A 12930-nucleotide genomic window follows, 5' to 3' on the forward strand; every position below is an offset into this window, starting at 1 on the left:
TTGTAGGTGGTATTTTGGTGTCTTGGAAAAGCAAGAAACAAAATGTAATGGTCAGTCGAGTGTTGAGTCAGAGTATAAGGCTATGGCGCACACTACATGTGAACTTTTTTGTTGAAGAACTTGTTGAAAGAACTAAGTTTTCCACATTCTTAGCCTATGGAGTTGATGTATGATAATCAAGCTGCTACTCATATTGCCTCCAAGCCGGTCTTCCATGAACAGACAAAGCACATTGAAGTTGATTGCCACTTTATTTGGGAGAAACTTGTACAGAAACTCATTACAACCACTCATGTGAAATCTGAGTTTCAACTTGCTGACTTGTGACTAAAGCCTAGGGAGGTGCTTGTGTGAAATTTATTTGTAACAAGCTAGGAGCTTATGATATATATGCTCCAGCTTGAGGGGGAGTGTTAATGGTTATTTAGTCATTTAGTATTATTATTATGTGTTAGAGTTTTGTTAGTAATAAGTGTGAGTTAATAAGTGTATTATGGTCATTCCCATTGTACTTGACGTATATTATAAATAGCGGGAGAGACCTATCATTGAGTTTAGGTCTTCCATTTCACCCAATTATTCAACAGTAAACATTGTGTGTTTGGAAAGAAGAGTCACTTTCAAACTAGCTTCCATAGAACCAAAGGTACTCTAGACTATATACATTCTGACCTTTGGGGACCTTCCCGTGTTCCTTCTAAAGGGGGAGCTCAATACATGCTTACCTTCATTGATGACCACTTAAGAAAGACCTAGGTGTTCTTTTTGAAGCATAAGAATGAAGTGTTCAAATATTTCAAGGAATGGAAAGAAATAATCAGGAAACAAACTGAAAAGAAGGTCAAGTGACTCAAAACTTACGATGGATTGGAATTTTGCTCACTCAAATTTGAAGAATTTTGCAAAACCAAAGGCATTGTTAGGCATAAGACAGTCGAACATACACCACAAAAGAATGAGGTAGTGGAGTGCATGAACAAAACCTTCTTGGAAAGAGCTCATTGTTTGCTTTCATATGCTGGTTTTCATCAAGGGATTTTTTTGTGGAGGCTATTTATATTGCATGCCATTAAATAACCGTTCTCTAGCCTTAGGTTTAGAGTTCAAGACCATAGAAGAGGTATGGTTCGATAAATTTGTTGATTATTCTAGTTTGAAAATTTTTGGCTGTCACGCCTATGTTCATGTTAGTGAAGGGAAATTAGAGCCAAGAGTCAAGAAATGTGTTTTTCTTGGTTATGCAACTGAGGTGAAGGGTTATAGACTTTGGTGTCTTGATTCCAGGTCAAGTTTATTACCAGTGAAGATGCTATTTTTGTTGAGACAGTAATGCTTAACCAAAAGAAGGAGAAAGATACCATTGTAGAAGTTAACTAAGTCAACAAAAACATAAAGAAAAAGGAGATAGAAGATGATACTATCCCTTTGTAGAAGACCACTCCTAGTCTGACTAACTCAGTTGAGCACACTAATGGAGTAGAAGAGATGCCACATGAAGAATCTTATAACATTGCCAAACATAGGCCTAGAAGTGAGATCAAGTTACCTTCAAGGTATAGTAATGTTGTATAGTTTGTTATTCTAATCTTATTGGCTATGCTTTGGCAATTGCACAAGAAACCAATAAAACTGGAGAACTTTGACATATTTAGAAGCAATTTCTTGTGTTGATTTTGCTAAGTAGTTTGTGGCTATGCAAGATGAGATTGAGTCTTCACACAAGAATCACACTTAGGAATTAGTAAAGCCTCCCAAGGGAAAGAAGATTGTAGGTTGCAAATAGGTCTTCAAGAAAAAAGAAGGTACTCCAAGAGTTGAGGATGCAAGGTATAAGACACGTTCAGTTGCTAAAGGTTATAGTCAAATTGCAGGAGTAGATTTTAATGATATTTTCTCTCTTGTTGTTAAGTATGCCTTTTATATGTGTATTATTATCTTTCATGGCTATGCATGATTTGTAATTGGAACAACTAAATGTTAAAAAAACTTTTCTGCATGGTAAACTTGGGAACAAACTTCCATGTGTCAACCTTAAGGTTTTATTATTGATGGAAAAGAAGACCATGTGCTTTTACTAAAAAATATCGTTATATGGATTGAAGCAATCTCCTCATCACTAGAATGAAAGGTTCGAGTTGTTTATGTTGGACAATGGTTATTCAAGGAGCAAGCATGATAGTTGTGTACTTTAAGAAACATAAAAATGATCTCTTTTTTATTTCTTGTTATATGTTGATGACATCTTCATTGCTTCTAAAGATAAATTTGAGATCAACAGGTTAAAGAATCAGCTTTCTGGGGAATTTGAAATGAAAAATTTAGGAGCAACAAAAAAGATTCTTGGCATGCAAACCCATAGGAATCAGAAAGAAGGATTATTGTACTTGACACAAAAGAAATATGTTGTAAAAGTTTTGGAGCATTTTGGCATGACAAATGCCAACTAGTTAAGGACTCTACTTGCTGCTTATTTTCAACTATCAATTGTTTTGTCTCCACAAACAAACATAGAAAGTGATTACATGTCACATGTTTCTTATTCTAGTGCAGTTGGAAGTCTAATGTATGCTATGAATTGTACTCATCTAGACATTTCACATGTCGTCAATGTTGTGATTGGGTACATGGCTAATCCAAGTAAAGAGCATTGACAAGTGGTATAATGGATACTTCGATATCTAAGAGGTACTTCTGATGCTTGTTAGAATTTGGAACACATAGGTCTAGTGCTATTGGTTATGTTGACTTAGATTTTGCAGGGCATCTCAACAAAGAGAAGATCCAATACTGGCTATGTGTTCATTTTTGGGGAATGTGCCATAAGTTGGAAGGCAAGCTTACAACATGTTGTTGGGTTATCCAGTACCAATGCAACCAAGGCAAAATACATGGCCATGATAGAGGCAGTCAAAGAAGCTATTTTGGTTAAGAGGTTTGATGGGTGAGCTTATATCTTGCAAGGACAAGATTATAGTTCATTGTGATAGTCAGAGTGTTATTCATTCAACTAAGGATCAAACGCTTCATGAAAGAACAAAATACAGTGATGTCATGTATCACTTTATTCGTGATATTATTTCACAAAGGAAAATTATTGCAAAGAAAATTAATATTGCTGATAATCTTGCATATATGTTGACAAAGTCTCTATCATCTGCTAAGTTCAAGCATTGCTTGGACTTTATTGGAATCTATAGTTCGTGTAATATGCCCATGGGGCATATGATGGAGAAGATGGAAGAAGAAAATTATCATTCATATATGACTAGGGGGGAAGATTTGTTAACGATGAATCAGCCCCATATGAATGCTTAGGCTAGCTCCATATGAATCCTTCACAATAAATCTCTCATTTAAGCTCTCATTCAATGTAGGAGTGATTGGTCCTCCCATACCTTGGCAAATGCATTCATGCTTTACAATAAATTTCTCATTTAAGATAGGAGCTATTTGTAATAAATTGAAAGTTTATTCTCTTATTAAAGAGATGATGTGTTTTTTTTGTTTTGGGTATTGGAGAAAAGAAAATTAAAGAGTTGACCTCAAGGAGAGTTAATTTGCATCCCTGATTTGAGGAAGAATTAATTTGATTTGAGAGGGAGTTATTCTTGAAGAGGTGCATATATAAGTGCCTTCGTGGGTCTTTGGAAAGTGTGTTAGAGAGTATAGCATCTTAGATGCTCTTGTATTCTATCTTTTCCCAATAATGAAGTTCTTTTGCTATATTCGGCCGTTGATGTAGGCTATAAGTCGAATCACGTAAATCTGGTGTCTATTTTCTTATATTTTTATTTTTTTATTATTCATTCACTTTCTTAATTGTCGCACTTGCCAATCCTAACAAAAAATCCTGGATATGCTGCTTAAATGGAGTGTGGAGATTGACAAAGGCTATGTACATGTTCAAGCAGTCTCCACATTTTCTTGTTTTTCCTCAACATGATAGAAAGAGGACTAACAAGAAGATTTGAGATTCTTCCTAACTGTGTCCAAAACATTGGGGGATGTGGGTAGCTAGGAGAGCGAAAAACAAAGAGAGACACATCCCAGTTCATCCTATTTTGGTAGCAGCCCTCCAAATTTCAAACTGTATGAACCACAGGCCTGGAAGAGGAGGCAAAGGGGATAAAATCTTCATAAGTCCAACCATTAAGACATGCATCCTTCACAGCAGTTCTCACATTCCAAGTTTCACCCTCTAGGGGCAATTCACAAGACAACACTCAAACCATGCATAAGGACAAGCAGTCTCTGCTTTTTAACACATAATTTGAAACTTTAGTCTCATTCTCCTGGATGATCAAGAATCAAGAAACATTAAAAAACCAGTATCGGGCACTTCTAATAAACTCTGAACAAACCACCACAGTTGAGTGAATTGCCCTGTGCTAACCCATTAGGACATTCTAGTGGTTAAAACTTGGGACTTCTTTGTTGGAGGTCTCATGTTCGAATCTTGGGATGAGAATGAAGGGGGATGGGATGGGAGATAGGCTACGTAGTCCAGGCCTAGTGTGGGCTTCTAGTCAACCAAAAAGAAAAAAAGGAGTGCCCAGATATTTTCTGTGAGCAGAATGAAGATGGGAATTTTTTATTTCTTCTGAATTGGGGCCTGTATATTTGGAAGGTGACTGCATAGTGTTTGATGCGAAGAATTCAGGATGGAGTCACTCTTCAGGTTTCCCAAATTGGAAGCTATTTTTCAAAGAGTTTAAGAGAGTTAATTTCCAGAAATTTATTATTATGTGTGGCAATATATTCATCTTTCCTTTCAATGGGCTCGTTTTTAGTTCTTTTAGATGTCAGGAACTTTTCACTGCAGTTATTATTTTTTCATTATTTTTTTAAATGTTGGGTTCTAATGAACTTTACTGACTTAAAAAAAACAAAACAAAAAAAAAAGAAACAGGAAGAAGTTTAATAAAGATGCTGCAATTGCCAATTGGGATAATTCACAGTTGACTGTATATAGATATTCCATATTCTAAAGAAAAGGAAACGAGCCTTTCTTATACCCATAAAATTGAGAAAAAAGAAATTCATGATTCAAAATATTTACTTTTCCAGTATTGTGCAAAATGTAAACCACAGAGCAATTTTAACAAGGTGGATTTTTGCAGCCATCAGATGTTAGCAAGGACTCAAACTTTTATTTTCATGGAATTTGGAGGGCTTCAATGTATGGAAATCTCAATTTAAGGAAATTTTGGTTCTATTTAAAGAAACAATGGAAACGTATAATAATTTAGAAACAAAATAAAAATAGTCTAGCTCCTGGAATCCCAGCCACCATAACCGAGCCAAAAGAATTTGAACCCTCATTTAGTTTTGAACCCTCAAAAATTTGAAATTAACGAATTTTAAGACTGGATTTTATCTACCTTATGTTGGCAATGAAATATGAAGTCCTTGGCTAGCATTCTCAGCCACCATACATTTGGGCATCTGTTACAGTATTATTGTAATGTATTTATTTGTTACCTTAGTTGACTTAAGAAGTGCACGTGCAAGGCAAAGAAGCTGCCTTTGGCCGACAGAAAATGATGTTCCAGATTCCTTTACATGTATGTCCAACCCTCCTGCTGCTTCTACTTCCTCCTTGACATGGCATTTCTCTAGAGCCTTCCAAATTTTAACATCATCATTTACATGGAATGGGTCTAGATTATCTCTGAGAAGTTAGAAGAAGCCAAGAAACCAATCACATGTATAAATAAGAAAAAAATAAACAAGTAGCAGTTTCATCAGTCTTTCTCAAATGCAATTATTTGAGTTAGATACTAAGAAAAGGACCACATTACATATTATCCTGAAACAAGAAGTAATCAACATCATTATATCATAAACATAAATGCCAGTGTGGTACCTTAACGATCCTTCAAATAAGAAGGGACTCTGTGGAACAACAGCAAAATGTGAACGGGAGTCCCTAACGGAAACGTCAGCCAAATTTATGCCATCCACTATAATACAGCCAGTACATATTGGGGAAAGGCGGAAAAGGGCATTCAAAATACTAGATTTCCCAGCCCCTGTTCTCCCAATAATACCAACCTGATGTTATTGAAAAAAATGCAAGATATGAATAGTCTTACCAAATAATCTAGAAGCTTTCAGTTGCAAAACAAATTCATATTTACTGAATGTAAATCCACAACATATTTTAATGAATAGTGGGCTTGGTATATGGCCTGACCTTTGTTCCTCCTGCAATGGTAAACGTAATGTGATGAAGAGCAGCTGGCAAAGATGGCAAATATCTCAGAGTGACATTCTGAAACTCAATGTGTCCTTGATGCGGCCAATCTTGATCTAAGGATTCGCATCCTTGTTCTTCTTGGGGGATATCCATATACTAGAATGAAAGAATAGTTAATAAAAACTACGATGCTATTGTATCTTATAAACACCTTCATACCTGTAGAACCCTTTCAACAGAAACCATTTCCTTTTCTGTTTCAGTGAAACTGGTCAAAAAACTTCCCAACAATGTCACAACTGGAGCTGCATAAGAGAGAGCCAAACCCACCTATAGCCAAATGGGTGATCTTAGAATTCTTTGGTGGCTGAAGAAGATGTGAAATCAGTGAAACAAGTGCAACAGCTCAAAGTCTCAGACAGTTTGGTGTGTCTAGCAGAAGGTTGAAGCTGTGATGAGGCTATCACTTAATTCATGGAAATCTAATTAAGTTTCATGTCGTGCATGGCTGTTTGTTCAATTATTTATGTTAATCACATGTATGCATTTATTTTAAGAGAGAGAGAGAGAGAGAGAGAGAGAGAGAGAGAGAGAGGGTATTGAATTTCAAGCAATTGAATCATTGTAGAAAGATTGGTGAGTTGGTGTTTATTTGAGCCTAAAGGAACTCCAAAACAAGTTTGTGTTCCTTATGCTATTATAGTAACAGATAGTTGAATGGTTGGCATAAATAGCCTGCTATGTTTATTTGGTCTTAATAAGGGTAATAGTTTTGAAAAAGGATGTCTATTGGATTTGGGAAATGACAATGCAATCTGCTTTAAGTTGATTAAGATTTGAATAGGATGAATTTTAAGGGCAAAAATCATTGACCAGAGAACTAGTTTGATTAACAATAAGCCCCTAGTTAGGGATTGTTTGGAACCATTCATAGAAAAGTAATTTTCTGGAAAGAGTACTTATTTGAAAAAGTACTTATCTAAAAGTAGTTTAGGATTACTTATTATAAGTACTTTTTTCAGAAAATTATTTTATCAAAAAATATTTATTTCCTAAGAAAAAATGTAGTTTGGAGAAGTACTTTTTGAAATAAGTACTCATTTAAAGTGTAAACCAAACAAATAAGTACTCATTTAAAGTGTAAACCAAACACTACTTTAGCTATTGAATATCATTGTGTGAAAAATATGGAAATACTGAAGCTGTGCAGTGACTATATATACTAATTGTTTTGAGAAGTCGTGGAATTCAAACAAGTAGGGATTGTGGCTCCATTGGGTGAAAGGCCCTAAACCTCTCAAACGTATTTTGATTTTATGCGTGGTTGGCCATGTTAGAAATCATCACTTGATTGGGATGTTCCTTGAAATGGGTATGCTACTCAAGAAATTTGAGCGGATAACTTCAGCTAAGAAGAATTCCTGGAATGATGACTATTTTCATATAACAACCATTAAACCTTAAATCCCATTGGGTGTTCTGGATACATAAATGCGCTTCCACCAATAGCACAATCTAGGGTAACATCCTTTGAAAGTTGGACTGCTGTCAAATCCTCACTAACCATCTTAATCAAAGTTTTATAGGTCTGCTCCTTTCCCTCCTAAGGCCACAAACAACAACTCACTCTTTGTTATGTTGATTGACCAACATTACAAATGTCCAGATCATAATCACCCTTCCATTATCTCCTATAAATGTCATGCTTAGCTTGCAATGAAATGTTCATTTCTTAATTTATCTTTTATAATTATTCCACTCATCCACCTTAGCATTCCCATTTCTACAACTTTTACATTTTGGATATGTTGTTTTTTAGTCATAGCTAGTCTTGTAACTTTCTTTTTACTTTACAGTATTCTATGATCACATAAAACACATGAAGCACTTCTCCATTTTTCCCAACCTACTTTAACCTTATGCATTAATCTTCTTCAATTTCTCCTTCAGCTTATACAATAGAGATCCAAGGTAAGGAAATCTGTTAGTACCAAGAATTTCTGGATTATCAAGTTTAATATTTCCTTCCATATTCTTCCTAAATGGCTAAAATTACATTTCATGAAATCGATCTTACTTGTTTGTGTCTTAAAACCTTAATATTCTAAAGCTTCTCTTCATTATCAGCTTAGATTTGCCTCCACTTCTAGTTTCATCAAGGCAATATCATTTGCAAATAACATAAGCTATGGAACCTAATTTTGAATATTCCTAGTAAGTTCATCCATAGCTAAAGCAAATAGATAATGACTCAAAGTAGACCCTTCACATACCCTTATATAAATTCTCTAGGCTCTCCATGTGTAGTCGTAAGTCTCGTAACACTAGTCATTACTCGTTACCCTATTAATTTGTATTAGATTTAGAAAGAAAAGTTACAATAAAAGGGGGCAAGAAATCTGCCCCAATAAAATAAAAAAGAAAAAACAATAAAAATAAAGATAAAACAATAAAGCAAAAAGAGCAGCTAACCAAGAAAACCCCTTTTCAATCCCTTTCCATCGTGATTCACTGAGCACTTATGATTTGCTAGTTCCCTTCGACCCTTCTTCGCTTTGTAGTTACCCCCAGTGAAACGCACTTCCATTCCTCCAGCATCACACATTTTAAAATCCAATTTATCCAATCTCTTGGGCTTCTAAATCCTTCCTAGGAATCATCTCCACTGGTGTAGATAAAATTCCATCATTGCACTGCAAGTTATTACCCAATCCATTGTTTTCAAAAATAGAAACCCCTCCAATCGATGAACATATGATAGGACCCGGAGACAACGCAGGAATCAGAAACAAAACCATATTGTTCTTGAATCTCATCCAACAACAAACCCCTATCACACTCAAACTTAAGCCATCACTATCTTCATCAGAAAAATCCCCCCATTTCTTAACCTCCTTTCCTTTATAATCTCCTTTACTTCCTAGATCCTTCCTCTTATCTAGTGTTTCTTCCGCGATACTCAACTCCCCTGAAGAATCTCTCCTAATACTCTTTGCTCTTATCTCACCAGATTGCTCTCTCTTCTCTTCACATAGTTTCTCACTTCTGCACCCATCAGAGCAGCCTCCCAATGAGCATAGACCTTAGGGCCTTAGATTTTTCAGAATTAAAACCTGAAACATCATATTTTGTATCCAATCCATCTTCTGCTTTTCTATTTCTCCTGGATATACCAGCCTCTAATCCCTCTGCGAAGCCTAAATCGACCATCAATCTGATGCTTATGTTATTGTCATCAATTTCTTCTCTAACCGTTCTTGAAACCACACTAAAATCATCCTGATGATACACTGAATGCTGAGCCCTTTTTGTTTGTCTTGAAGAACTGAAAAGGGAGTTTGGAAATCGTTAACTGGCTGTATATCCATCTTCCCTTTATCTGAGTTCTGCAAGTGGCTAGGGAAATATACCAGATCGGTGATAGGGTCAGGCATGGGAGGAGCCTGGACTTCCATAACCTTGTGTTAGGCCTCAAAAGTTTTCATAAGAAGACTTCCTTTTTGACTGGAAACCTGACTAAGCATTTGGGCCTGTCCTTCCAATTGGCCCAACTGTGATTTACCTTGCTGAATTTTCTCCTCTCTAATCTGGCCCAATTTAGAATCCAAATTCTGCTCTTGGGCCTCCTTAACCAACAGGCCCATCAGAAATTTTAAAGTTCTTCATTGCTTTCAAACAACAGGCCATGTCTGCATTAATCATCAAAGACCCAGGCCCATCCCACCTTCTCCCCACACCGGGCACACATCACCTCTGGCACATCATTAGGGCTTGAGAGAACGCCATCACTAGGAACTGAGCAAGCACCAAGTGTATGAATCAGAGGAACTTTATCAGCATTAGCTTTTCCTGATACTATTTGACCCCAAGATTGATTCTCATTCCTCCTTTTACTATCAATTCCATCAATGCCTGACAAAGACATTCTCGTCAAAACATCGAAGTCTTTCGCAAACTGAAACCACTGATTGCCTTTGGATCCTTCAGAGACAAAGATAGAATATCTTTTGTCCCTCCATCCTCGTTGCATGAATCACCATCCAATAATCAACAAAACCCACCTGAGATCTACGAACACCCTTGATCAAGTTTCCAGTAAGAGATAAGAATCCCTGTGTGAACCATTTTTCTGCAGCTCAAGAAAATCAAACCCATCAATTACGCTGCTGATTCTTCTCCAGAACAAATAAAGCTCCAACCTTCATTACTTCATCCAATCTGAGATTGAAGAACTTCCATTTGATTTGGACTGAGCGAATCCCCATCACCAATAACTAACAGCATCTTGATCAAGGTCCTTTGTGAGAGAAAGAGAACCATTTCATGTCTTCAGATTAAGCGCAACTAAAGTTGCGGCTAGGAAGCATGGAGAGCCTTTAAGAGTTCCTCCTTTCCCCTCGTTATTGGCCTTTGAGAGAAGATATTTCAACAGCAGTCAAGCTCAAAGATGAACAGAGGATGGGAAGCAGCGGGCTTCTTGAGAGATAGAGCGACAGAGCTAGGGCTTCGAACCTTCAGAAGAGAAGAGATTGCAAGCCTTCGACAGAGAAGTGTGTCTTGAGTCTCACTAAGGCTCTGCTAAAGCTCCTGCTCGAGGCATAGATTTTTGAGACCTGAGATATTGATGAATCGAGTGGGTTAGAAACTAGAGGGTGGGATGGAGGTCGAAGGCTGAGATATCTGATGAATCAAGGCTGGGAGAGAGATTGAAGGCTGAGATGTTCAGCGACTGGAGGCTAGGAGGATGGATTGCGAGAGCTACCATTCTATCTTCAGTCATTCGACCCTAGATAGACAAAGATCAAAGAAGATTTACAACATGCCACCCCTTTTTTCCTAGAACAGATCATAGAAATTCTGTAGATAAACTATCATAGCCTTTCTCCATGTCAATTAAAATACTGTGGAAGTCTTTGTTCTTTTCCCTAAACTTTTCCATTAATCTTCTTAATAGGTACATCTTTACTAAAAAGCTTAAGCTATTAGGTGGTGAACCAAGATGATGAGCCAACAATGTATATAAAACTATTCGACAGGTATTAAAGTGCTTTTCCTCCAATCATGTGGCTTTCTCTTAGCCCTTATAATTTTAGTTAAAAGCATATTACTGTTGTTGTAAATCTGAAATATATTAAACAATTAAAGAATAAAATACAGCACTTCGGTAGAAAAAAACCAATTGGCATTTTTTCTTGGAGCCTTACGTACAGTTCCAGGTCTGCCTCTTGTATATTAATAAGAACAAAAGGGTTTAACAACAAAAATACCCCCAGTCACACAACCTAATTAATAAACAACATCATCATGTCCCTTTTGCTTGATGAGTCAATAAATGGCAGCAACCCATTTCATGTTAGTTCATTCTGATGTTTGGGGTCCTTGCCGAGTTGTGTGCAAGTTGGGTTTCTAATACTTTGCAACCTTTGTGGATGATTATTCAAGGATGACTTGGCTATATTTAATAAAATATCGTTCTACGTTATTTAATATATTTTGTGCCTTTTGTTTTGAAATAAAGACTCAATTTGGTTTGCCAATTTAGATACTTCGTAGTGATAATGCTAAAGAATATTTCAACACTAAATTCACTACTTATATGACTTAGCTTGGTATTGTTCATCAATCATCCTATGCCCACACTCTTCAGCAAAACGGGGTTGCAGAAAGGAAAAATATACATATTCTTGAAGTCACTAGCACCTTTATTAAACGCATGTACCTAAAGTGCTTTGGGGTGATGCTATTCTTAGTACTTGCTATCATACCAACTGGATGCTGTCATCTGTTCTAAGTGGTAAAATTCCCTACCATATTTTCTTTCCTGATTCACCTTTATTCTTGTTACCTCCTCATACATTCAGGTTTCTGTCCTTTGTTTATCAACTAACTCCTAGGGTGGATAAGTTGGATCCTCGTGCTATAAAATGTGTCTTTTTGAGCTACTTGTGCACTCAAAAGAGATAATGTTGTCCTACTCTGCATCGCTTTTTTGTTTCAGCTAATGATATGATACTTTATTTGGGTCTACACCATACTACTCTCAACCCCTGAGTGCTTTTGATCTCAATGAGTCTTTTCCTCTGCCTAATCTTCCAATTTCTAGTTTGTTGTCCTTGCCCAATTACCCAACTGTGTCTCCATGTAGTTTGAGCCCTTCTCATTGTCTGGATCATCCTAATTTGCAAGTGTATTCATGATGACTCCAAGGAAGAGAGTCCCTCTAGCTTCTACTACCATGCCTTTAGTTCCCTCGTCTACTGACCCTATTTCCCACGATGTTGATCCTCCCATTGCTGCCCAGAAAGATAAACAGACATGTACACAACATCCCATCTCCAACTTTGTTTGCTATGACTTCTTGTCACCCTTTTATTATTGTTTTGTTACCACTTGATCATCTGTTGGCCTTCCTAAATTTGTTTCTAAAGCCTTAGCCCACTCTAGATGGAGGAACACAATGGTTGAAGAGATGAGTGCATTACAAGACAATGATGCTTGGGAATTGATCTCTCTTCCTCCTAACATATCTGTTATTGGTTGTCGCTGGGTATATATTGTGAAAGTCAACCCTAATGGTTCTGTGGCTCATCTTAAGGCACATCTTGTTGCTAAAGGATAAACTCAGGTGTATGGTTTGGACTATTCAAATACTTTTTCACCCATTGCTAAGTTACCTCAATACTTTTGTTAATCTCCTTGGCCTCCACTTGTCATTGGCCTACGCATAAGTT

At 36.7% G+C, this 12930-nt stretch overlaps 1 protein-coding gene across 4 annotated transcripts in view; it reads right to left on the reverse strand.

Annotated features, from left to right (window-relative positions):
- The window catches only part of LOC131158198 (ABC transporter C family member 13), a 230507-nt gene that overhangs the window by 20922 nt on the left and 196655 nt on the right, over nt 1-12930 (reverse strand). For all 4 annotated transcript variants that reach the window (XM_058112888.1, XM_058112887.1, XM_058112886.1 and 1 more), the window contains 4 exons: nt 6419-6529; nt 6197-6355; nt 5867-6054; nt 5482-5671 (listed from right to left, as the gene is read on the reverse strand). In XM_058112888.1, coding sequence (XP_057968871.1) covers nt 5482-5671; nt 5867-6054; nt 6197-6355; nt 6419-6529 — 648 coding nt within the window. The remainder of the gene's footprint in view (nt 1-5481; nt 5672-5866; nt 6055-6196; nt 6356-6418; nt 6530-12930) is intronic.

The sequence above is a fragment of the Malania oleifera genome, chromosome 6, assembly GCF_029873635.1.
Source record: "Malania oleifera isolate guangnan ecotype guangnan chromosome 6, ASM2987363v1, whole genome shotgun sequence".
NCBI classification, from domain to species: Eukaryota; Viridiplantae; Streptophyta; class Magnoliopsida; order Santalales; family Ximeniaceae; genus Malania; species Malania oleifera.